General features: G+C 48.4%; 1 protein-coding gene across 1 annotated transcript in view; it reads left to right on the top strand.

Moving 5' to 3' along the window:
- KCNJ3 (potassium inwardly rectifying channel subfamily J member 3) overlaps window positions 1-26,415 on the top strand; it is a 62,014-nt gene extending 35,599 nt beyond the window's left edge. Inside the window, exon 3 of the mRNA XM_075710704.1 lies at window positions 25,832-26,415. Coding sequence (XP_075566819.1) covers window positions 25,832-26,415 — 584 coding nt within the window. The remainder of the gene's footprint in view (window positions 1-25,831) is intronic.
- The last annotated feature ends 543 nt before the right edge of the window (window positions 26,416-26,958 follow it).

Raw genomic sequence — 26,958 nt, 5'->3', positions numbered from 1 at the left:
CTTGAACGTGCCAGTAAGTATTTTGCTGGTGAAGGAAGGAAATGGCATAAGAAAGAGAAAAGAATTAGAAGAATATTTAAAACCAAAAGGATTGGGGAGGAATAATGCATAACAAACTAAATTGCAAAAATATTTTTCTTAACCTAAGTGAGTGCAATTTTGGTGCTTGAAGAGCACGCAGGTTGCTGTGTTCCTAATGCTCTGGCATTGAGATTTATTGTTCAAAGCATATTACTACCATTACTCCTAATGGAAAATCGTGTTTCAGAGTGGTACTATTGGTGTTGTCATTTGGATATGAATTTTCTGTTCTCTCATGGTAGCCTGCCTTTCCTCTGGGAAACCACAACTGGGAAACCTGGGAAAACACAACTTTTTTCTTCACCTCCTGTCTTTTCAGGAGAACAACGTAGAGAGACTTTGCTCAGGAAAAGCTGAAACCCCTCTGTTGCTTGTACGAACACCTTATCAAGGCAATATAGAAACAGCCTTTTGGCACCTGAGGCACTAATGCTTTCTGAGAATGATTTTCTATGTCTTAAAAATTTAAAGCCGTAATATTCCAGGAGGATTTTCATGGCTGCTGATGTTTTCAGCTCGTGGGTCGCAGGGTGGGCTGGTTCTGCAGGTCCTGGGGGTCTGGCCGGGGCAGGTGACAGGGGTTGCTTTCCTCCTCTGTCTGTACCGGACCACTCGACACAGGTGAAGACCCTTTTCTCAGTATTTTGGAACCTGACAAGTGTGGGCATGTGAGATTTGTTAGGATGTCCCAAAAGACGCGGGGCAGGGATAGGAAGGAGAGCCTCCTGTAGCTTTCACTCTGCAGTGATGTGCAAGTTGCAGTCATTGCCCCCAGGATTTCCCATTTAAATTGCTGTTGCCCACAGGGGCAAATACTTAAAACGAGTTTTTAATATCTAACTGCAGCTAGAAGCTTGCATCTCCATCCCATGGTGGGCATTACTGTCATATCTTTTCCAACAAATTGTGTAACGCATTGCACAGGAATTATTCTTGAGCAATCCATGTTCACCAACAAGTTGCTCTTTGAAGTTTTTATGCTTTTCTGCCCTTACAGAACTATTTATATTTACATGAGTTCCAGTCACGACAAAGCCCTTGTGGAAAGCTGAGCAGAATTGGTTGCCTCCCTTATTTCACGCAACTGTCAAAGAGCCAGGCTGGGGTTGAGGCAGGGACGTGTTTCTCAATAGTCTGTTAAGAGTTTCTGGAGACACCTTAAAGATGCTAAGCTACGATAGCAGTAAAACAGCAAAGCCAGTGCGGGCATACTTCGAGGTTTTGGTTTTCCTGCCCTCACTTCAGTACTCAAAGTGGTCCCGCAGCTGTCGCTCCGCAGGGTGCAATAAGGTGATGCTACGCCACGTCCGTGGGGCACCCGAGGGGTGGGAGCGAGTGTCGTGCCGCTGGGTGCCCCCTTGGCTGGGCTGGCAGTTTTCTGGAAGAGATTTCATCTGCCTTTCCCTTAATCTCAAAGTAGCTGAACCTTCTGTCTTGTTTAAATTATTAAATCCTTTCCAATGCACTTCGGGACATGGTTTAGTCTACTCTCCCCTTAATTGGTTTAGTGGTGGACTTGGCAGTGTAGGTTAATGGTTGGACTGGATGATCTTAAAGGTCTTTTCCAACCTAAACGATTCTATGGTTCTATGATTCTATGTATATTTCCCATGTACGCCTACTTTGCATGCTGTCATGACGTGACCAAGCCAAGAGTATCTCACAGTTTTTGCTTCCCAGCCAGCTCCTGCAGTGCCATAATTAGGGTTTTTTGGTTTTTTTTTTTTTTTTCTTCTTAGTTCCTTGTCTCCAGTTTGTCACCTTCCATGTAACACAGAATTTGCTCCCAAGTATTTTACATCTCGGAATGACATTTTCAGCTCTTGGAGATGCTGATGTCTACAGTATGGAAACTTCACTGGGAAGTATCGGGATTATCCGTGTCCTCTGGGGCTACCTGGGTGTTCTCCTTTTGCAGCAGGGTGCCCGCAAGCCGGCTCTTGCCGTACAGCCATCAGACCAGGTACCTGGCGCTTTGTGCCAAGGAGCGGTGCTTCGGCATAAAGGGGCATCGCTTCTGGCTCATACGCGCCTCAGTGCCTGGAGAGCATCTTTGGCCTTACCTTATTAAAAGATGGTTGTCTGCAAAGCTGTGCTTACATTGCTCAGTCCCCAGGTGTTCACAGCAGCGGTGGGGCAATGCATGGCAGCACGGCGCTTTGCGGGGCGGCCGGGGCGCTCGCTCCGTCTGCAGCAACCACGGGTCCAGAGTGCAAGTACGGGATAGAAAGCAGACGCTAGAGCCTCTCCCTAAATATAGCTATCTTCCAAACTACCCCTCAGAGCCCTATTAATTATTCATTCTTCTTCTGCCTTTTTATTCTGTAGCGTGACGCTCCACATATATTAGCCGCAATCATCTAGCGGGACGCAAACCGTAGCGCTAAGCATATTCGCAGTGTTTCACCGGAGCGCCTTCCGTCTTCCTCATTATGCTGCAGATGCTTTAAATTCACGCGGCACGCGGTAATGGGGATGAAATTTCCCACAGTGGAACATTGCTGACTTCATATTGCGTGATGAAATAGCACAGATTTATATTTAATATTTCTTTCCAAGCTGGCAGCGCAGTGCAAGATTTCTCTGCTTGTGGCTATTTCTCGCAGTACTGCTCAGCAGCCAGACCTGGGCGGGTTTTTAAAGCTGTGGAAAATTCATATAATGCTTTATACTAAGTGCCTCATACACCACAAAAAATGGATTTTTAATTTTTTTTTTTTTTTTTTGTTACCTGGACGAGCTTAAGAGTTTAAAACCTGCCTGACGAACATGCCTCAAGATGTTGCTTGATTCATGATACCCGTGAAACCATCCCATCTTCCCACACTAAGTGCATTTGTGGGTATATTCATCAAGCATTGGAACAGGCTGTCCAGAGAGGTGGGGGAGTCCCCATCCCTGGAATTGTTCAAAAAATGGGCAGACGTGGCACTCTGGGACATGGTTCAGTCTACTCTGCCCTTGACTGGTTTAGTGGTGGACTTGGCAGTGTAGGTTAATGGTTGGACTGGATGATCTTAAAGGTCTTTTCCAACCTAAATGATTCGATGATTCTATATATTACCCATACGAATGTGTCACTAGCAGTAGCATTAAGGCAAATAATATTCTCCAGGTGCCGTGGCTCAGGGGACCTCGCTCCGAGGGGAGGAGAGGCTCCTGCAGAAGGCTGAGCTCACGTTGTGATTAATTCATCAGCAAAACCCGCTGGAATTAGAGCTCTGTTCTGAGAGAGGCTTCTAATTGAGAGTAAATGGCTCATTAGCGTTGAACAGATCAACCTGAGAACATCGGTAAACACAAACAAAATAATTAATGACTTTCAGGTAGCGTATCACGCTATTCCGGCTGCCGCGACTGCTCCCTGTGAACACGGCGGTGGGACTGGCCCGGGCGTGGTTTGGAATGCCTGGATTTTTGGGGACTAAAAAGCGAACTTGCCGGGGGTTTTGGAAGGCGCTGAGATGACGCAGGCTCGGCGCCGCGCAGCTGGGCTGGGGTGGCCATCGCCTCCTGCATGGCTGCCTGCAGCGTGGATGGCTTCCCCCTGTTAGACTCCAACTAGGTAAATGGAAATAATAGGCATGTGGGGTTTAGGAAAAAAAAAAAAAAAAATATATAAAATGAGCAGCGGTGGCTGCTATCCAGAAAGTTATAACAAAATATTAACGTGAGTTAGTTTGCTGGTGATAATGAAGGAAGGGGTGGGAGACCGAGGTGGTGAACCCAGCACGGTGGGATGAAGCAGACCCTTGGGCTTTTCCAGTGCTACGCAAAATGATGCTCACGCTCACCTTTAGTGCCGTATTCTGTCCCTGAAGTGCACGTATACATCCGGTTTTGTATGAGGGGCTGCAACAGAAAAGCAGCAGCAGCCCAGCAGCAGAAGACCCTGTCCGTCTGTCTGGTCTCAGGAACATTGCATCTTTCAGAGAGGGAAGGGTAATCGCTTGAAAATGCATAAAATGGTTTTTCATACCTCAGTGCACCAAGAAGTGAGTAATAGACAAAAAAACAAAAAAAAAAAAGGGGGAAGGAAAAAAAAAGGACTATTAATTTTTTTGCAAATGGAAAGGAGAAGAAATACATTCTAGAGAGTATCTGGTCACGTCGGTGCACGGCTCCTGCCAGAAGCCAAGGATTTTTGAGATGTAGCTGGACTGGTCTTAGAAAATTATTAAAGTTAGCACCTTCGCTTTGCATTGGTGCAAATGTAACTGGATTTTTAAATGTACATAGGAAGCCTGACATGGCAGATGAAAGTCCTTCGGGTGGGAGAGAGGAACTGGGGAGCGCTGACAGCCACGCTCCAGCTTAGCTGTAGAACGCCTTCTTCCTCAGCCGAGCAGCGTCCGCAGCAGCTAAACCTCCACGTCAGCTTTTCCACTAGACCAGTCTGCACCTTGGGCTCTGCTCTTTATTTTCTCTAACTTTGCTCTTGCAGAGCAGGGGTTTCCCTCTCCAAGCTGCAGACAGGAGCTGTGTTGGCAGCGCTTGTGCCTACAGCCTGTTGTGGCGTCACCTGGCTTTCAGGTGACGAAGTTGGCCTTGCTTTTTTATTATTATTTTTGCTTTGCAAGAAACCAAATAGTGACCAGGGAGCTGTCGTCCTGCCGTGATGTGCAACCCCAGCTTTGCAGAGGCGCCTGCGGGAGAGAGCGGCAGGGAAGGTGAGCGCTCTGCCCTCGGTGCTGACTGCCCGCTGACAATGGCAAATTGCAAATTTGAATTTGCCATTCACATTGAATCAACATTTGCCATTCAAATGTTAATTCAGGCTGTCCCCATGCAAGCATCCCGTTTATAGAATGACAGAATCAAGGAAAAGACCTTTAAGATCAAGTCCAACTGTAAGATCGTTATGACAAAGTTGAGTACGTTAAGTGTAACATTACTGCTTAAAACTGTGGAAGCTTTGAACAATGGCATTTTTATTGTGCACTTCTCACATACGAGAAGCTGAGATGCAGACTTTGTGGGGAAAACCTGCAAGCGACCGTGCCTTTATAACAAAACGTGCGCAACGCTGTGCATACAGGAGCTTGTAAGCTCTTTTATTTTTTTTTTTCCGTCCATTTAATGCATTCCCCACCAAACGACGTTGTCACTTCTCCATGCTCTCTGCCGCACCGCGCTGCTTAATCCCGACGAGGCATACCTGGGTCGGGTGAGCGCCGGGGGTTCGGCTGCAAGCTGCGCTGGCTGGCCGGGGGCAGGCACCGAGCGTGGTGTCCCACGATGGGACCTTCTCCTCCTCCTCCTCCGCGGTGGAGATGGGTGCTCTGACGCATGGGAGCGTGAAAAGCAGCAGCATCGGTGCCGTAAGAGCCGGCACGCTGGGGGTGTTCAGAGGGGAGGTGTTGCTGCGTGGCTGGCAGAGAGCCGGCGGCGAAGCCTCGGGGCTGTGCTGAGACAGCAGAGGGGAAACCCGGAGGGAGCACAATTTTCTCAGTTTCCTTCTTTTTATCCCATTTTATTCATTCCACGCATTAACCACAACTCACGCCTGCAGTTAACGTGGCCACTGCATTTCACTGTGGATCATTTTCCCAGGGTTCTCTGTCAGTATAGTTTCTGATTATTTTTAATGCGACAACTATAACTGGCTATGTCCAGTCTGGATTAAATCCTTGGCCTCGATGATCTTGAAGGTCTTTTCCAACCTAAACCATTCTATGAATCTATGCATTTGACTCTTGGTGTGCCAAGGAGCGTGCCAGCTGGTGCCGGCGCCGGGCAGCCCGTGAGGCAGGAGGTGCTTTGGCTCTTAGAATCATAAAATCATAGAATCCTAGAATCGTTTAGGTTGGAAAAGCCCTTTAAGATCATCCAGTCCAACCATTAACCTACACTACCAAGTCTACTCTAAGCCAATCAAGGGTAGACTAGACTAAATGCTTTTTGACAAAATGCTTTTTGATTTTTCTTTTGTACAGTGTATTTGCAAGAAAAACCCGTAGTGGAGTATCTCAGTCATTAAGAGTCAGAATCCCCAGGGGAAAGATGCTATCTAATACAAAACAATTAATCTGGGCCAAGTTTGCGGCTGCTGGAGCGGTTTTGGGTCTGGAGGGGGGATTTGGCCGCGCACCCCTTTCCCGTGGCGGTGCAGGAGGGATGTGCTCGATGCACCCGACAACCACCAGCAGCCTGGGTAATGCTGCGGGTCTGGGAGAAGGGTCCGGCCGTGCGCCATCGTACTGCTGCCACGGGCGGTATTACGGCGAGGAGCGATGGGTAGCGGAATGTGGATGCAGTTGTCATCTCCAGGCTCTTCAAACTCCCCTCCTTCGTCCCCAAGCCCCTCTTGCTTCCTTGGGTTCATTAAAGACCCTCCGAGATCTGAGCATGGGGAGGTTTGTCCTCTGCAATTCACCAGTGAGCGTGTCGGTCTGTGCTTATCCTTGGAAATAACACACTTTTTTCCTTCTGTTGGCTACAATTTGTGTTTCAAAAGTGGCTTCCCTTTAATACAGGAAAAAATTGCAGTAGGGAGGAAGAAGTGGTGAAAAATGGCAATAGGATCTGCAAATACCACTTGCTTCATTCTCTCTCAGGACGCTGATTATTCATTAAACTGTGTGTTTTCTATTAAACCTGGAAAGTTACGTTTTCCTAACAATAACATAGCTGCAAATTGGACATTGATCTGCTAACAGCTACACCTCAGCTGCTATCGCAGTCCACCTGCGTGGCAAGGGATTGTTTGCTTTGGAGGGGTGGGGGGAGAATTGTGTCAAGGGCAAAATTATTTGCAGTGTTGATCTACAGAGTTAAGTTTCCTCCACTTCAGCCTCTACCAAGCATAAACCCTAAAATACAGGTAAATACGGATTTATCTTTTCCCCAAGTGAAACCTTGATTAGTCCTCAGAGTGTGGTCCCAGGTTGGAAGCAGCTGGCGTGTGCGTTGCGCTCTTTCCTTCCCTCCGCCCGACGCCTTTTGAACTAAAGATGTGAAAAAAGTCTGGGATTATAAAATCAGCTTCTCGAGTCGGAGGCTAATGCCGTGTTCCCTAGCTGTGGCATTTAGCCAAAAAGGCAATTGCAGTTTGATTACGTGCATGATGCCAGACGACCAAAGTGGCAACCTTTTTCTTGGTTCGCTTAGCTTTAAATTACTCTGATGAATGGTGTATTTATTGCATGGTTGTATTAATTTCTTTCCGGTGTTGTTTTTTACAAGAATCACTGAATTTTGCCGTGAAAGTGCTGAGTCCCTTTGCTTGCTAAGGAAGGGAGGTACGTGGCGACTCCCTCTGCCCCGCTCCTGTGCACGCCGGGAGCACAGGCACCGCCCGTCGGGCTGTGTAGGAGGAATTAGCTGTGAAGAGCTTAGCAGCAGGTCCCCCACCTTCAAAAACGAAGTGAGCTGCCCATCTTCACCGGCTCCAGCACATGGAGTTTGAAGTAGGAGGAGAGAGGCTTGCGTTTTGTTGTAACTCGCCCTTTTTTTCCCTAGGAATTCAGAATATTTACATCATCCTTTATTGTAATGTCTGCACTGGAAATCTAATTAATTTCAGCTTAGCATTTCTGCTGCTGCATTGAAAAGCAATGGCTGGGGAGGGGATAATCAATGCCCTGCAAAACTGCCCGTATCAAACGGGCTCTGGTGAAAAATTGCAGCAGCTAGAAATGCTCATAAGTGCTGAGGAAAGGGGAAGAAGACCCGATGCCACGGTGCTGGCACGAGGTTGCGGGGCCCTGCTTGGACGTGGAAGTAGCGTGTTTATGATTTGGCACAAAGAGTGCCAAATTATAAGAGGGCCAGAGTCCATCAGTGAGTTAAAAAGCTGTATTTCTCAAAAGAAGACTCTGCGACGCCTTTACATGACTTTTCCGTGGCAGAGAATGATAATTCACGCGGTCCTGGCAGCGTTTGCGCCTGCTGTGTTGAATTTCTGAATACAACGGTGTCACACAAGAGAGAAATTGGGGTGGGTGGAGAAGGAGGAGTGTTCTTCCATAGGGTGCTTTGTGGCGGTGGTGTTTTTTCAGAGCACTTGTTGGCGAACTGAGTACTTTCCGTCAGCCTCTCCTCCTCCTCCTCCTCCTTCTCCATCTCTCTTGCCCGTCCATCTCCACCTCTTGCCCTCCATCTCCATCTCGCCGTCTCGCCCTTGCCCACGCGGGTCTCTCCGGCAGCCGTGGACAAAGCCAATGTGCCAGCTCCCCTGGGCGGCATGGTGCGTGCCCAGCCCCGAGGGTTCGACCAGTTCCACCAGCATATTTTGGGAAGTAATTAGCAAATCTTTGAGTTGGGAAAACTGTTTAGCTCTGAAGTGCTTGCTAGATTTTATGTGTTCATCAGAGGCTTTCTCAATACTTTCTTGGATTTTTATTTTTCACATTTAGCCTAAAACAAGTGATGGGAACTGATGAATGCTGCTCTTGAATTTGAACAGGCCTTTCGTGATCATTGCTGTCTAAACATCTCAACACTTCATGTTAACTCCTTCTGCCTCATCCTGTAGGAAGGTACGGGGGCACTTCGGGCAGATGTGGCACTTTGGGATATGGTTTAGTCTAGTCTACCCTTGATTGGTTTAGAGTAGACTTGGCAGTGTCAGGTTAATGGTTGGACTGGATGATCTTAAAGGTCTTTTCCAACCTAAACGATTCTAGGATTCTATGATTCCATGGCCCAACAGGTCTTTTCGCAGAACAAAAGCAGTACACTGACATTTAGGATTGGAAGTGAAGAAGAATACCGCACAAAATTCACAGGGAGATGTCAAAAATAGTGACTCCCTTTTTGAAATTTTCAGAAAGAAAAGGCATGATTTTCCCCAAAATGTCAAAAAGGGCCCAGACATACAGGATTTTAGTCTAGTCTACCCTTGATTGGTTTAGAGTAGACTTGGTAGTGTAGGTTATGGTTGGACTGGATGATCTTAAAGGGCTTTTCCAACCTAAACGATTCGATGATTCTATGATTCTATGATTTTAAACTAGCCCGGTGAGAGTTAATATCAGTGCAACTCGAATGCAAGGAAGAGGGTTTGTATATATAATTAGAAACACCTCATAGGCATATGGCTATTTGTACCATACAGCTTTGAGTTGTGGATTATTTATTCTCCTGGGGTGCACATGGAAATAACAAGTACGCTGCATGACATCACATTGCAATATATATAGTCACTAATTAACCTTTGCTGACTGCTGTAATAGTCTCACTCCTGTGCACGCCACAGGAAATTATCTTCTGCTATATTATCTTCTTGATGCTTTATATAAACTGTAATGGAAGATGGGGCCATATGAAGAAAGCAGCATTCAATAACTCTGAGCCTTATCTTCCTTTCCTGCCTTTGCATCAGGAAATGTTGGTCCTGTTTTATTTTGGGATTTTTATTTTTATTTTAATACGGGAGAGGCTTGGTGACGCCACAAATGAAGGAACAGCTCTGAAATGTTGTGCACCTGGTGATATGAATGCACCTGTATAATCTGTAGAGATCAGTCAAATATATTACCAAGGGGAAAAAAAAAACCAACACAAAATTACTGAATGCATGAAGACCTTTTTTTAGACGTTTGTCCAGAGGGAAGCCTAAGTTTAGCAGCGTAAGAGCTCGGTAAGTTGGGGAGGTAATGGGAAGATGCTCTGCTCACCGCATAGGAAGGGGAGACCTTAGATTTGGGCCGGCTCATTTTCACATCTCAGATTTGTGGAAAGCCCCAATGTTTATCGGTTACAAGTGGTAAGGCTTCTTTACATCTTCTCTACACGTACCATTGAGACGTTGACCCAGTACATTAGTTCAAAGAGAAGAAAGCAGCTGCCAGGTGGTCCCTGTACCTCTTCAGGTCCTTCACCCCAACACCAGCCAACTTCCACCGCGGCTTCTCCAGGACGACGGCGAAGTTGACAGCTCTTTCCCAAGGGAAAACTCACCTTTCCGGAGCGCGGCACAAGGCCTGCGCACTCCCACGGTCCCACGGGAAGGGGTTATGGATGGGTCCTCCAGCGACCTCCATGCAGAGGGTGGGACGGCCAGGGTGGGAGGGGATGGAGAAGGACAGACCAGGGCACCTCTGGGCAGGAACACTGAAGGCGAGCTATCCCTTTAGCTTCTTTTTTTGTCTTAAAGCTGCTCACGTGTCAAGAGCTCCAGTCTGAGCCTACCTCCAAGCCACCAGGATAAAATACCTCAAGCAAGAAATAACGTTCATCTTCTAGGACCAGTTGCACATGGAAACGGGATGCTCTTCACTGGCTCCGGCAAGGACCCTGGGCCAGGACCATCCATACCCTGTAGTGGCCTCCTGCTCGCTTGCTGGATTAACGCTCCCACCACCGCGTCCTTCGCTAGAAGGGGTGGCGGGGTGCCGTGTTTGTAAGGAGGAGCCCGGGGCTGAAGTCGCAGAGCACCTTTGCATGGGTGAAGGGCGAATGCTGACACCACTCACCAGCTGGAGGGCTCAGCCCACCGTTGCCCACCCGAGCTCTTCTCTGGGGCTTGCACCTGAGGCTGCCAAAGCTGTGCCACAGGCATCAGAGGCAAGAGGGTGTGAATCTTTCTGTGCTCGGTCCATTTTAAAATTGGTTTTGTTATTAAGAAAGCATGTTGCATGGCTTCATGTAGCCGGCATCTATGTGATAGCAGCTCCAAAGCTCCGCGCGCTTTCCTCTAAGGTAAGGGGGAAGTGAACCAGTCCCGTGGTTTTTCCAAGAAGAGCATCTTTTGTCTTCTATCTTCTCTGCCTTAAAGATAAGAGTCATCAGGCCAGGGCTTAGAGACTGTCCTTGGATGGCTTCGTGTAGCCAGCATCTATGTGGCAGCAGCTACAAAGCTCTACACGCTTTCTTCTAAGGGGTAAGGGGAAGTGAACCAGTCCAGTGGTTTTTCCAACAAAAACATCTTCTGTCTTCCATCTTCTCTGCCTTAAAGATAAGAGTCATCAGGCCAGGGCTTAGAGACTGTCCTGGGACAGGTACCAGCGTGGTAGTGCACTGCTGAGCAAGCCCCATCTGCAAAGGCTGAAAACCCAAGGTAATGGGCAACTTATTTCACTGCTCTTTGTGGCCAGGGACTGCTCAGATGGGAAGAACAAAACCCAGTTATGACCTGCCGGGTGCCTGGGGCTCAGTCATGGCTCTTAGGAAAATTAAAGCAATTGCATTCCTGTTAATTAATGCTAAAAAACATCCTTAAAAAATATTGCCGTTTCAGGTTTATATTTTAGCAGCCTTCCCAGCTGGTGAGGCTGAGCAGAGTCTGCAGAGCTGGTAACAAAGGCACGCAGTGGTGTGTGCCGGTATTTGGGACTCACACCTAGGCAGAGGGTTTTGCACTGAGAGTACAAGTGAGAACATTGTTTTGCCTCCTCGCTAGCGGCTGAGAGATGTAGCATCTGACTTAAACCAAAAAGTGCAATGTCCTGATCAAAGCGAGCACAGCAGATTTGTTCAAGCTTGTACCGAGCCTGTAGTGAGGCGTGTACAACACACCAGGGAGGGAGAGAAACCCGGAATGAACGTTCATTACCTCCCAAAATGTAAATAGCTGTTGGTTAGATGGGTACGCTCATACATATTCCAGGAGCTACCTGCAACACCATCAACAAATTACTGCATAAAGATGAGAAAATCCTCATTTTTAAGGTGCTCCCCTTTCTAAAGTTCGTGGTTATTTTGAAACCTCAGAAGCATTTCTGGACCTATATAGATATAGAATTGTCATGAAAACCTGAAATTGCTGCCAGGAATGAAAGCCTAATGAAGAACTGTGTATTTGCAAGGACTTACTGCCTGGTTTTCCACTCGTATTCATGCAGCTGTGTTTATTTTCTGTGGGAGCTGCCGGCACTAAGAGCACTATTTAAAACTGCGTATTTTGGGTGGGCACCTGGCTGGGCGTTGGCTTCTCCTGGCAAAGCATCCCGTTTCTCCCAGCCTTCGCACGGATGCTCTTCTCGCGGATGGCTTCTGAAAAGCTGTACAAATACCATGGCTCTTGTGGCTTTGCTGTAATTTAAGTGTAATTCTTGACACTACAGAGCAGTACAGATCATTGATGCTGGTGCTTGGGTCCCTGTAGCAACCTGTGAGGCCACTCTCCTGCCAAGGGGCATTCAGCACTATGCTGAAGAGCATAACTTGTCTTCTAAAGATATATATGGTATGTATGTGTATATATGTGGTGCAGCAAGCTGTGCCTGGTGTCCTGAGGAGGCTTTTACAGCCCAAAGCCCATCCTGACAGTCATTTCCCCCAGCGCTGACAAAACTGATGCATCTCTTCCCTAGGAAATTCTGTGTGCCTGACGTGTTTGCAAGAAATGTTTGTCAGCTAAAACTGAAGACGGTGCGGCAAATGCTATGTTTAGTTCAAGGGATCTTGTGTTAAGCACGGTGCATTGATCTTAAATACATGACAGAAGCTGTACCAGGCTGGGAGATGCTGGTGATGGAGCTGGGAACTACGAGCATTTCAAGTGCAAGACAGGTACTCGTGCAGAGGGTAGATGCAGGTGAAGGAGCTGTAGCTAGAAAAGCTGGTTTAAACACAGCGTCAGAAGTTATCTGTGTAGCAGAAAGGAACAGAATATTCCCTCAAAGCAGGAGGTGGTGGTTTGGGGTTGTTAGGGTGGCCAGCGTTAGGCAGTCCCCTTCTCCTGGCGTTTGCTGTGGGTTTGCTGCAGGCAGCCCCTTTCCCAAAGCAGGAGGTCATTTGTCCCGCATCTCCCCTCTATTTTGGGGCCATCCCCTGGTTTCCAGTGGCCAAATACCTCCATCACCCTTGGATCTAGCCCTGAGATACCTTTGGGCTACACAGGAGTACTAGGGCAGTCGGTGATCACCATATTTAAACACTGGTACCCCAAGAGAGGACAGTAAATGAGTTTTTCCCCCTTTCACGGGAGGCTCACGGTCTGTATGGGGTGTCTCATCTTCAATTTTCTGTTTGGAGCGGCCACGGACCAGGAGCAGGTTTCTTCGAAGCAGTTCTGGGGATGAATCGATTGCCTCAAAACGTTTAGTGTTGCAAAGATATTCAACAAATTAATACATATGCTAGACCAACAACACTAAATAAGGAAAGTTTATTTCCAAACACAGCTCCGTGTTGCATTTCATCCTTCTATTGATACAGTTCATGCCAAATGGCACATTATTTTCAGCTTAGAAATTGGCTGCCAGGTTTATGGTGTATTTAAGTAAGTCTCCCAGGCATCCCCTGAGCGCCTTTTCCCGTACCGTGGCTGCAGGCAGGGAAGCTGGGAAGGAGGAGCCGGTGCTGCAGCAGGTTGCTCTAAAGCTGCCGCCGCTGCCGTGCTCCCTCCTCTCTCTGCAGGCAGAAACTGGGAGACGCTCCCATAGCTTGGAGCCCAAAAATGCAACGACCGTGTGGCCATATTGTATAGCACCGGCAAATGGTACTTTTCGATATGAAGAGAAATAGTTTTTCCATCCCAGCAAGGCAGTCTCTAACATGAAATACTTCTTCAGGTTTTTTTTTTTTTTTAAGGCCTGCCAAAGCCCTGAAGATTAAAGCGCTCTATTTTGGTGCTCAGCGGCATATGGCTGGGTGGGTGTGTGGAGAAGCATAGGGCTGCTGAGGAAATCGTGTATTCAAAGGGAAGGGTTGGGGTTTGGGTTTGTGTTTCTTGCCTCAGAATTAAAATGTTCTCATTTGAAGAGGATAATTTATTTTAAATGTCTTTTTTTCTTTTTTCCCCCCCTTTTCTAAATGACCGATTGGCAGACTTCTCTCGTGTTTCACTCTAGCCGTATGTTCCAGAGGCATCCTCTGACCCCAAACAATTTTCTGCTGGTTTAACAAAACGACCCTTTCTTCCCGTGCCTCTTCCCCAGCATCCCCAATGGACCGTTGCGTTGTGCGACAAATGAAAACGCTGCATTTTTGGCTGCGCTTTGGAGCCAAAACTCCGTTAATTGCAGAACCCAGCTTTTTAATGCTTACTGAAGAACTGTAGGTGTGATTTGAAGAGAAATCCGGCACAGAGGCAGCTACCCCGGGCTTTTCTGTAAGCAGTCAAGGAGAGGAGGGGATTCAGGCAGCTTGGAGGCTGCGGGAAATCACTTCTGATACTAAACAAGGGAAGAAAGTTATGTTGAGATTAATTAAGGCTCATTGAGAACTTCTTGCTTTTAAAATTGAAGCTTGCTGTTGACGGAGCAGGCATGAAATAAGAAGAGTGGCGATTTCATCCCTGCCCTCTGGCATGCCCGTGCTCGCGGCTGCTGCCGCAGCAGCCGCGATGCTTCTCCAGCCACCGCTCGGGGCGCGGAGGAGCAGGACGAGCTTCCACAGCTGCTCTCCTCTGCAGCAAAACCCCACTGAATTAGGCCCTAATTCTGCAGCACCCGCGGCAGATGGGTCCTGAGCCCGGTGACGACGGGACTTTGCCGTGTGGGACCTGGCACGGTGCTGCTGCCGCCGGCGCTGCGGGAGCTGGGGTGCGGCGGGGTCCCGGGGGCACTGCCTTTCCTTACAGCCGAGGAAAATGCTCATCGCGGTGGGGAAGTTCCAGCATCGCCTTATGTTGAAATGTGCATTTCATGGTAAGTGTTCATTTTTGACACCGTCTCCCACAATATTCTCCTTGGGAAGCTGGCAGCTCATGGCTTGGACAGGAGTAGTCTTTGCTGGGTAAAAAACTGGTTGGGTGGCCGAGCCCAGAGAGTAGTGGCGAATGGAGTTAAGTGCAGTTGGCGGCTGGTCACGAGCGATGTTCCCCAGGGCTCTGTTTTGGGGCCAGCCTTGTTTAATGTCTTTATCGATGATCTGGATGAGGGGATCGAGTGCACCCTCAGTAAGTTTGCAGATGACACCAAGCTGGGTGGGAGTGTCGATCTGCTGGAGGGTGGGATGGCCCTGCAGAGGGACCTGGCCAGGCTGGACCCATGGGCCCAGGCCAACTGTGTGAGGTTCAACACGGCCAAGTGCCGGGTCCTGCACTTGGGTCACAACAACCCCATGCAACGCTGCAGGCTGGGGGGAGAGTGGCTGGGAAGCTGCCTGGCCGAAAAGGAGCTGGGGGTGTTGGTCGACAGCGGCTGAACATGAGCCAGCAGTGTGCCCAGGTGGCCAAGAAGGCCAACAGCATCCTGGCTTGTGTCAGGAATGGTGTGGCCAGCAGGAGCAGGGAGGTGATTGTGCCCCTGTGCTCGGCGCTGGGGAGGCCGCACCTGGAATGCTGTGTCCAGTTTTGGGCCCCTCACTACAAGGAGGACATTGGGGTGCTGGAGCGTGTCCAGAGCAGGGCAGCGGAGCTGGGGCAGGGTGTGGAGCACAGGGCTGGTGGGGAGCGGCTGAGGGAGCTGGGGGTGTTCAGCCTGGAGAAGAGGAGGCTGAGGGGAGACCTCATCGCTCTGCAGCTCCTGGCAGGAGGGGGCAGGGAGGGGGTGCTGGGCTCTGCTCCCAAGGAACAGCGATAGGACGAGAGGAAATGGGCTCAAGCTGCGCCAGGGGAGGTTTAGGTTGGATATTAAGAAACATTTCTTCACGGAAAGAGTGGTCAAGCATTGGACCAGGCTGCCCAGAGAGGTGGGGGAGTCCCCATCCCTGGAGGGGTTCAAAAAACGGGCAGAGGTGGCGCTTGGGGACATGGTTCAGTCTGGTCTGCCCTTGACTGGTTTAGTGTGGACTTGGTAGTGTAGGTTAATGGTTGGACTGGATGATCTTAAAGGGCTTTTCCAACCTAAATGTTTCCATGATTCTATGATTCTATGATTTTTATGTTTAGAAATTATTTCTGCTGTGATACAAGTAACGCATAGACTAATGCTGAACAAAACACCTTTAAATAACTTGGGGGACCCAGATCTGGGAAGAGTTACTGGATTATCGAAGATGTGTCCCCTTGCCGGTTGCGACGTGTCCACATCTGTGCAGAATTGCAGGCGTTGATGCGGCGTGCGGTGCCCGGGCTGGGGCTGAGCTGGACGAGGGCATCCCGGCCGTCCCGGCACTGCTCGGCTCCCCAGGGTGGGAGGGCTTTGCTGCCGGTGGTGAACCTTCTCGGACTGCTCCAAGGTTTTGAAAATACTGCCGGCTGTTAGCATGAGGAAAGTTATCATAGGACCGTGTTATCAGTAAAAATTACGGAATACTCGAGGCTGGAGGGGAGCTCTGGAGAGCATCCGCTGCACTTTGTCAGGGCATGGGTGGGCAGCTCTATTTTACGTCAGAGTCCCACTCCATAAGCATTGCCAGCTCTGGGTATGAGCATCCCGTAAATATCCCCATCCAGTGAAAACAGGTGCGTTGCCTCTCCCCGCTACCATCCCCTCCCCTCCCTCTTCCCCTTTCCTCCTGCCCCTTCCTCCTGCCCGCACCCGATGCCGACAACGCTCTCGATGCATCCCAGCAGAGAGCTGCATGGAGCGGGGAATTAAATACTTCCATTTTGGTGCTGCTGCTGCTTATTCAATAACATCCCAGTAGGAGGGAAATGATGCAAAAACGGGAATGTGGCAGATGGCTCCGCAAAAAAAATCTGCTCAAAGGAAGGAGCTGAAGGGGCTGAAATCAGCCCTGACGCACTCCTGCACGTAGGTAGAAGGGAACGGATCAGTCTTTCAGAATAATATGGGGGTTTTGGTTAACAAAAAAAAGAGATAATAAAAATACCAGGCCAGATTCTCAGATAGTATGCATTTCTGTCACTGCATTGAGTGTGCGTTAGGCAGTTTTGTTCAGATAACTGCGCTTCTGGCTCTGTTTTTTCAAAAGAATGGAAAATACTGCGGCAGACGTCTGCGGGCTGAGCACAGAAGGGCAGCACTGAAGGCTGCCCTGCTTTTATTTTTTCCCCTTTTTTTTGGTAAGTGGCTAGCACAAAAGAGGGGAGGTGAGCTCACCTGACAGTAGCCTGTTGCATTCCTTTGCAGGGGAAACAGCGTTAGCATGTGCAGTGGTGCCTTGCTTTTACATCCTGGTTTTATGACATTTTCAAAACCTGCTGTAATTTGTGCTAATGACGGGTAGCTGTGGTCCTGGTAAGCATCAAGATGAGCTGTCTGCAAGATGTCAGAAAACTATGTCTGTATGAGCGATTAAAAATTGCCCTGAGAAGAGGACCGGCTGATAAGAAAAATACCTTGGCTGTCACCGCTATTTTTTAAGTGTCAAGATAGCTCCTGGGAGAACAGCACAGCCTGAATAAACCAGGAGGTATTTATAGTGCCGGAGCATAAACAACGTGTCTAAATTGAGTAGCAGAGCAGAAGCCTGGGTTTGCTATTCAGTGCGATGAGAAATTAAAATGTTTAGCATAAGACTGATGTCTGACTCTGGCATAAACGCGTGCGTTGCGTTCCTTGGTTTGCTCTGCTCCCTCGGTTCCCTTTTGCATACATGCTTAATTTGTTTAATCTCTGACCTCCTGTTGTTGGGGCGATTTCTAGATCTCAGTAATAAATGGCGATTAAGCATTAAGTGTTCTAGAAGGGCCTGCTGCAGGTTGGAATGTCAAGGGAAACGATGCTCTCGCTTGAGTTGGCCGCTTCACCCTGCCCCACCGTACGTTGGACACCCTGAATTCCTCGTCACCCGCAGTCTGTCCCGGCGGTGTGGGTGCTGAGTGGGTGCCCGAGCACACGCGTGGACCTCCGCTCCCGTGTCTCCTCCGCTGGTACCACAGGCTCGTGGGCAACGGCAGGCTCTCCACGGTTTTTCCCACTTTTTCTTTCTGCTATGAAAAAGGGACGCGGCTCTTGCGGCGCTGATCCGTGGGTCTGCTGCTTTGCTTTGTATCTCCTCCCAGGACCTATCTCTGTCATGACATAAGAAACCAGAGATAAGTTTAAAGAACAAAATGGGCAGCGTATCTGTTCACTCATTACAGAAAGGAAGAACTCAGATTATCCACAACTACCAAAATCTGAACTATTTTCTTCTTCTTAGCAGTGCGCTCATCTCCCTCTACCCCTCTCCTCTGGCTTGGGAGAGGGCTGGGGCTGTGATGTCCTTGGCGATGTCCTTGCCTGCATCCCGCCCCCTGAAACATCCCCCAGCAGCCTCAAGCAGGGCTTGGGATTCACATACTTTTATTTCCATGAATTCGCAGAGCATCTTTTTACAGTTGTTACCTTTAAGACTCTTTCTGTCTTTCGCATTTCAGGAAACACCGTATTTTCTTTCAATTTAACACAAAGGTTTTTTTAGTGAAACATTACTTTAATCAGAAGCATTAAGTGCGTAGATGGCAATGTGGCTGCCCATCTCCCTTCCACTAAAGAAAATCAGGCTGCAAAAGTACCAGCGCGCTAAAGCAGACAGTGGCAGAGGCTGACAACCCCAAATTGACAGAAAGTTTTATTGCGCTTCGAACTATCATCAGTTTAATAAAAAAATACCCCCTGAAATTATGATGGGGAAATGCTAATGCTAAAAATAGCTGTTCTTTCCAAATAGATGGGAAGTGTTAGAGTTTAGACACCACGCTGTCTGCGTCGAAGCCCTCCCATCAGGCTGGACGATTCTCAGCCGTGCCTAGTACAGCTCGTCATTTTAACTTACATTAAAAAATAATGTGACAACGAGCATTGAGAGGAGAGGCTTGAGAGCATCCTTCACTCTGAGTTTTGGTCCTGACCTCCCATTTCGGGCGCCCATTTTCTGGCTTCTCGCGGACCTCAGGCATCTACTGGCGTTTCAGATGCAGGGTGGCGCAGGGGCCAGATGTTAACATCTGGGTATCACGCTGTTACTGAGCTAAATGTGATAAACCCAGCTTCTCTTCCCGTATCTTCTCTACAGTCCTGGAAGAGGAGAGAAGGCTGTGGAAATCATGCAACTCTTTTTTTTCTACAGCGTTAAATCTTCCCTTTGTCCTGCAAAAGTGCAGGATGAACGTGGTGTATTTTATATCAAGTCTCACATCAAGTTTGACTCTTGCCTTCACGGGCCTTAGGTTGCAGTTGTCAATTAGCTTAATTCTTAGTAATTGATTTAACATTGCTGGCCGATTAATTTTGCACGTATTTTTGAGGCTTTACAGATAAACTGCAGGTTTAAGGGAGGTGAACACCCCCCGAAACGCGCGGTAAGGCGTGCGAAGGGACGAGCCACCCGGCTGCACAGCCAGCTTCTTGGACCCGGCTCAGGTCCAGGCGTTTTAACATGCAGCGCCCTAGCTCTTACTAAGAAAAAAGGAAAAAAAAATCTGATGAAACGTAACCGTATTTGTGGATTTTTGCCAGTAACTTCTGCTGGAGGATTTCTCTTCTCGCCAGTCCTGGCGGGTGGGATGCCAAGATGCCCTTTTTGGTGCCATTGGGACCATGCGCTCTTGAGTCGTCGTAATGCCAAAATAATTATCTCTTTCCCCGACTGGTTAAGATTAACTTTTCCATGTTTCCCTGTTAAGAAGGACACCTCCTGGTGCCCCTGCGCCCAGCCCTTGGCCAGCAAATTGCAGCCCAGAAACACAAAAAGATTTAAGGTGAAGTTGCTGGCATTGCCTTGGAGAGAGAAAAGAGCCATATAACCTTCGTATGCCTAAACTGCTTCTGAAGACTTTCACGGGGGGGCTGTTAAAAGCTTATTAGCGATCTATGATTTGCCAACTATCAGCCAGCTTCTGTAATAAAATGTAAGAGGGCCATATAAATAACAGCACGCCTGTGATTTTTTTTTTTTTTGAAGGCAGCGTATTACGAGTTCTAGAAATTGCCTGAATACAGCCAGCTCCATCTGGGTACTTTAGAAATTTAGAAATAATTTGAGGGTTATTATAGGGTGGAATTAGTCAAAGCGCTTATTTACAGATTTTTTTTTTGTCCTCCATCTGCCCCCTTATTAATTCGGGGAGGCAGCTCTCAGCTGTGCTGACAGCGAGTCGCAGCGGTAGGGTGCTTTGTATTTTGGCCGTTCTCCGGCCGCTTCAGGAGGGACCGCGTACCGGGGTGCTTTAGGACGCGTCTGATCTGCCTCAAGCCGGCGCTGACCGCAGCCATGGCTGTAACTGAGCCCAGGCTTACGGGGCCAGCCCGGCTCGTGACGCAGGGCGGCTTGGTTGCCCACAGGCAGCTGTGCCAGATGCCCGCAGCGATGGGGACATCACGGCCAGCGTACACGGGACGGGATTTCGGGCGAGGCGAGATGATGTTGGGTTTTGGGTGGCTGTGGTGGCAACAGCCGTTGTCCTTTGGGATGCCTTCGCCCTCCTGGGGAACTGGCCTTACCCTCTAGCAAAGCGAGAAGCAATCAGGATCATTAACTGGATTATTAGCATTTCAGATGCTGGGGGATTCGGACCCCAGCATCATCCTGACGGCACCAAACCTCTGCATTACGTGTGTCTCGAGCGAGCACGCTGCGAGCTCCGCTCCCTGTCGGCTGTGTCTGAGTGTTTGCACAACCCCACTTCTCGCTGGTGTTTCCTGGAAACTGAATATTCAGTCCGAACCTGCCGTAGCCAGAGACAGAGAAAAATAAAAGCTTAAATAGTCTGCTGCTTGGCTGAGGGTCGGATAACTGCATCCCCTTTTTCAGCTCGGCTAGGGCTCTGAACCCAAGAGTTCTGCCTCATTAGAAATAACAACTTGTAATTAGCAACTTATGATATGACAGATAGATGCATTTTTCTCCAGTATAGCACTTGCTTCAGATAGAGTGAATGCTGAAAGAAGGCATGATTACTTTTTTTTTTTTTAAAAAGATAGTCTCATATCAAACTTGAGGGAAGAATGACATCGGTTTAGCCCGTGCTCATCCTCCAGAGCTGTTCTGCTGTACATTATTTAAGGAAGTTAATGGAAAATTTTCCTAAATATGCACGTCTGGGATTTTCCTGTGTTACGGACTGTGGCATTATGTGCCAGACTCTGCAGAGGGATGCCAGATCACTACGGGTGGGTGTAAATGACTGAATTTAATTAGTAGCAACATTTCTAATAATGTCTAATACTAAAACTCTCTCTAACACCATTTCAGCCTCTGCCCGTGAGGAGTCCCAAAACTTTGCCCTTGCCTTCCTTTAAGCTCATTATTCATAATACTTTGAAAACAGAGTCAGCTCCTGGTTTCTGCAGAAGGAATATAATTCCTGGAAACAGCGAGAGATGATCTGGACAGGGGTGGTCCCAAATATGCAGGAGTGGGGTTTGTGAAAGTACGGGGTGTTCAGACAAAATAGCGTTGCTTGCCCCCTTTGGAGCAGTGCTTCTGGATGAAGACCTCTTCCCTTGGACATACTGAACGATGGTTTTGCAACATCTGTTTTTGAAATAATAGAGAGGGGTTTTATTGGGCATTTGCTTTGGGTTTTATGCTGGAATATAGGCATGAGCGTAGCTCTTTTTCAGGTGTGTTGTTGCGATTTGCATGCAGGCAGAGCTTTGCTAACGTGCGTGGCAATCACCGGCCGTTAACAGCTCTGGAGAGCGCTTTGTGATGGGAACGTGGGCTAGGGGTGATGAACAAAACACATCGAAACCTTTTACTTTGACAAATGGATGGCTTTTTCATTATATGCACTGCATACAGCGTGTTTGCTTCCAAACGAGAGTTTAAAATTTATAGTGCAAATGAATATTAATAATATAGACAACTTGGTAAAATTTTAACAGGTCCGTTAACATGATGAAGGCATCGAAGGATCTGCTGGCTGCGTACACTGCTGATGCATAACTTCTTAGGGAAAAAAAAAAAAAGGCACAAAAGACCCGAAAAACCTTTCATACCAACAGAAGGAGAGGAAAACGTATGGCCTGATAGTAATGGCCTGATCTGTCAGAGGCTGTTGGGCGCGAGGCCGTGCCCACCACAGCGTGCTTGGCATGGCCCCGCACGGCTGCCGGCCTCCTGCTGCTTTATGCATCTTATTTGTTAAAGGTCAGGAAGAAACTACATCTGCCTTAAAATAGGAGGCCTATATTTATCTGGGCGTGAATTAATGGAAAATAATCCTGAGGTAGTCATCATAAAGGGCTGTGGGTGGTGGGTCACACCCAGGTGCTCCGGCTTTTTCTATAGGAAAACATGGAAATACCTGCTGAGAGGTGGGGGAGTCCCCATCCCTGGAGGGGTTCAAAAAACGGGCAGAGGTGGCACTTGGGGACATGGTTTAGTGGGCATGGGGGTGTTGGGTTGATGGTTGGACTGATGATCTTGGAGGTCCTTTCCAACCTTAATGATCCCTAGTTTTACTTTCATTAAAAAAGAATCAACCACCAAGCCAGGCAACATGCAATTAATTATGGCTCTCCCCTGAACTGGTTTAGTGGTGGACTTGGTAGCGTTGGGTTAATGGTTGGACTGGATGATCTTAAAGGTCTTTTCCAACCTCAGTGATTCTATGATTCTCTTTTCGGTTTGGTGCTTTCCTGCCCAGGCAGCCTGTTGAAGGCGCAGCTCATGGTGCGAGTAAGGGGAGAGCCGAGCTGTGGGCGATGCATTTCCCCCGCCACGCCGCTGCTGCGTGTATGGAGCTGCCTCGGCTGTGGTTGGTTTTACCCATGCTGTGGGAAGCGGGTAACAGCTTCTGGATGCCCTGCGCACAATGAGCTGCTCCCGGCGCGGGATGCACACTCTTTCGCTCTTCTGGCTGGCAGCCCCGAGTCCCGTGCCTCTCCCAAGCACCATTGCCAGCTTTAATTCTCCCAAAAGAGCGAGCACGGGCTGTGCGTTGGGATGCTTGCAAAGAGCTGCTGCTCATTCTGCGCAAGGATGTGGATAATGGCTCCGGTCATCAGGTGCCTCTGCGGCGCCGTGGTTACTGCCGTAATAATACAAAGGAGCTGGCTACAGCCGGGGCTGCTGTGAGCTGTGGCTGCTCGAAGCGTGCAACAGCAGCAAGGCATCGCAGAGCTTATAGCTGGGAGTCTGAGAAAACGGAAAGGGAAGGAAGAGCTGGGAAACGCAGCAGAGCTGGAAGAAAACCTGAGAATTGTTTTCTTTTCCAAGGGCTTATCAGAGCATGTTAGCACCTCTTAGCATCGTCTGCTTAGCGTGACAGGTATTCCCTATAATGACAAGCGTATTAGTCGCTGCTGTTCACCCCAAGAGGCTATTAAATAATTTGCAGCCTCGGGTTTGTTAGTGAATAAGAGAAATTGATTTCAAAGGAAAATTATATGCCTGCAAATGTTTGTCTCTCAGGTGAGCTTATAAAGGGTTACAACAAAATGTGAAGCTGGCCTTCCTGAGATTCAGCTGCTACATTTTTTTATATTAAGCAGGTATAAAGCTCCTCCTGTGAAAGGAGCAGCAGCAGGTTTGGTAGGTGGTCGATTGGGGGGTGCAAATAGCACGGCGGCTGGTGGCGATGGGAGAGCCTAACCCGGCAGGCAGCGGGTCCCATGCCCCGGCGTTGCCCTGGGCATGCAGCATCGGCCATGGGATCGCTTGCGGATGCGGATGGGGATGCGGATGCAGGTGCTGGCTGGTCCTGTGTGTTTGTCCCCTTCCCCGAGCCCTGGCAGTGTTGCTGACCCCCGCGTTTCCCCCACGCCCCTTGCTACACCCCCCATGGCATTTTGGTAGCACACCTTTTACAGTAAAGCTCAATTCTTTTTTTTATTTAGTGTTGCCAACGCAAAGGAAAAGCCGTGCAAGTCATTTCCCCACAGCAGTCAGCTCTCTGCAGAGCAGCGTTGCTGTGGCCGGGGTGGCCGCCCCGGCAGTGTTCCCATGGGATCACATCGGAGGTGCGGCTCCAACCCCCTCAGCAAACCCTGCGGTGCAGCAAGGTCGACAATTATCAACTGTTCTGTACGGAGAGATTTGCATTTTAAGCAATTTGTTGTCCAAAGCGTAGGTCACGGACGTTAACCAGCCATCTGCTTCCCAGGCACCGTAGACCCAATTCCAAGTGCGGCTCCCGCCATTTGCATGCATTATCAGATGCATTCGTCCCCTAATGAGGTCCCCCTCGGAAGTCAGGTCTGAAGGAGCAGAGGGGGAAAGGGCTGGGCTTTCGCGGCAAGGGTACGGGTGATGAACAGCTACGGGGTAAAGGCCACAGATGGAAGAATGTAGTTAACAATAGGACGAGAGGAAATGGGCTTAAGCTGCGCCAGGGGAGATTTAGGTTGGAAATTAGGAAAAATTTCTTTATGGAAAGGGTGGTCAAGCATTGGAACAGGCTGCCCAGAGAGGTGGGGGAGTCCCCATCCCTGGAGGGGTTCAAAAAACGGGCAGAGGTGGCACTTGGGGACATGGTTCAGTCTGGTCTGCCCTTGATTGGTTTAGAGTAGACTTGGTAGTGTAGGTTAATGGTTGGACTGGATGATCTTAAAGGGCTTTTCCAACCTAAATGATTCTATGATTCTATGATTCTAAGTACTCATTCTAATTACCATTTTTCTAAAAGTTGCACTTTTTTTCTAAATCCATTGGGTATGTGATTGCTCCCACTTCACTTTTAGTAAACAGAACAGAAACCCATGGTGGCCAGGTGAAAACGCCTCACAAAGTATATAAAATATATATCTATATATGTAGATATAAAATACTGTCCTGTCTGAGGCTGTGGGAAGGGGGTAGGGTTGCTTGGTCTCAGGGTATGCTCCTGCAGGTGTGCCAGCTCAGGTGAGGCGCCTTCGCGGGTGGTGGGAGCGGCGTTCAGTCCAAAAAAAAACCCCTGGGTTCATATTTTTGTCCTAAGAGATAAAACAGAACACTGAGCTTTATGTCTTGTGATACGCGCAAACCTAATAGCAGTAGAAGTCACTATGCACAACAAAAACTTTGATCCCATTAGCAGTAACATAAAGTGTAATAAAATTTTATTTTTCTGGCTCTATGTCACCAGGCGCATAGCCATCCCCCGCTCCCACTCGCTACAGTGCTATGGTTTTTCTTGTGGCTTCCAACGTTTCCTTTAATTTTCTCCTGACTTAAAGGCATTCCTGCCAGCTAAGCAGAGGATGTGTTTGCAGAGCTAGATTTAGCTTCCTGAAAACCAAATGTCGTATCTCCAGTTTGCTATACTAGGATAAAATGGCAGGGTAATTCTATTTACAGATTGCTACAGATACCATTTAAAAAATAATAAAAAAAGAAGCAGCAGGATTTCTTCTAGAAGCCTCCAGCAATCTGCAATCATTATTTCCCTCTGATTTCCAAGGTCAGATGGGTCACTGGGATGGCCAAGTCTGGGTGCTCAGGAGGAGGACTTTTCTCCACGCTGGGAGGCAGTGGAAGAAGAGGAAGGGCAGTGTTGTGCCTCTTAGTCATATTTCTTCTTCCCTGCTAACTTTTTGAAGCTTGGATCTCAGCCTGGCACCGATGGATCTGCGAGCAGATTGCTGGTGAAGCCCTTAAAGAGGAATGAATGCATTGCATAGGACGTACCTACTGCTCGCTGGTGGGTTGGAATGCACTAACACGGGCTTGGTTTGTGCATACGATGCGTAAAGCGTAGGGTCTGGTTTTGTATGCATTCGGCAATACGATGAAAGTATGGAATAACTTACTAATACTTTAAGACCCTGGCAAGTCCAACTTTACACCCCAATTAGTGGCTCTTGCTAATTTAATACCGGCGTTATCAGTTAGCCCTTTGTCAGCAACACCTTCAAAAGTGTCCATAGTAGTAGGTGTGAATTATTCAGTTACAGTCCTTCCTCTCTTGTTGGCCTCTTTCACCTTGAAGATGACAGTTTAATAGCTACCGTAGGTAAATGGTAGGCATGCCAAGGGCTTTTCTTTTATATGTTTAAAAACATAAAATACGGTGCATTGAAATGTTCAAAAAACCCCAAGATTTATCTGCACCCACAATTGTCCATAACTGGTGAAAGTTTTTCTCCCTTGGTCGTTGCAGGGATGACGTGCCAAGCCAGGACATCCTATACCGAGGACGAGGTGCTCTGGGGTCATCGTTTCTTCCCTGTTATCTCCTTGGAAGAGGGGTTCTTTAAAGTTGATTACTCCCAGTTCCACGCCACGTTTGAGGTCCCCACCCCACCGTACAGCGTGAAGGAGCAGGAGGAGATGCTGCTCATGTCCTCTCCCTTGATAGCGCCTGCTGTGAGCAACAGCAAGGAAAGGAATAACTCGGTGGAGTGCCTGGATGGTCTCGACGAAGTTGGCACAAAACTACCTTCAAAACTGCAGAAAATAACTGGGAGGGAAGACTTCCCCAAAAAACTCCTCAGGATGAGTTCCACCACCTCTGAGAAGGCCTACAGCATGGGGGATTTACCCATGAAACTCCAGCGGATCAGCTCGGTCCCCGGGAATTCGGAGGAGAAACTGGTGTCTAAAACCACAAAGATGATGTCGGATCCCATCAGCCAGTCGGTGGCCGACCTGCCGCCCAAGCTGCAGAAGCTGTCGGGCGGCGGCAGGATGGAAGGGAACCTTCCGCCCAAACTGCGAAAAATGAATTCGGATCGGTTTACATAACCCGACGGGACTCCTAGCCATCGTTTAGAGCCTGAACTGCTACTGGCAAGGGCGGCGTGGGCAGGAGCGCAGGCCCTCCACCAGCCATACGGAATGTGTGCTGAACTCTGTGGTCCCCGGCGCGCCGGGAGGCGGGAGCATCCCCTCGGTAGCGGCAGCCGCGCTGTGAGCACGAACGACGGGACGATCGGCGAGCTGATGTTCGTTGGCATGTAGTATCACAACACGCATGCAATAATAGTGTGCAATTTTTGCATATAGTTTTATGGCATGACTCCTACTATATTTATACTGTATATTCTGAAAAATATGGGAAGGGGCGTTCCTTTCCCCTGTATTTCTTACGAGTAAGTAGTAGGTAAAACACGCGAGTGGGTAACTTTCAGGGTAAGTTATAATTTGATTTGAAAATGTTCGGGTTTTTTTTTTTTTCTGATGTGGATCGTGATGTTTTGTTCAACAAAGTAGTTATGGTGCATGTCTTTTTTCTTAAAAGAAGGTGTATTAGTTAATTCCTAAAACTGAATCTGCTAGCCTTAAATT

This window comes from Pelecanus crispus, chromosome 5 (assembly GCF_030463565.1).
Source record: "Pelecanus crispus isolate bPelCri1 chromosome 5, bPelCri1.pri, whole genome shotgun sequence".
Lineage (NCBI taxonomy): Eukaryota > Metazoa > Chordata > Aves > Pelecaniformes > Pelecanidae > Pelecanus > Pelecanus crispus.
This window is presented reverse-complemented; position numbering and strand designations above follow the sequence as displayed.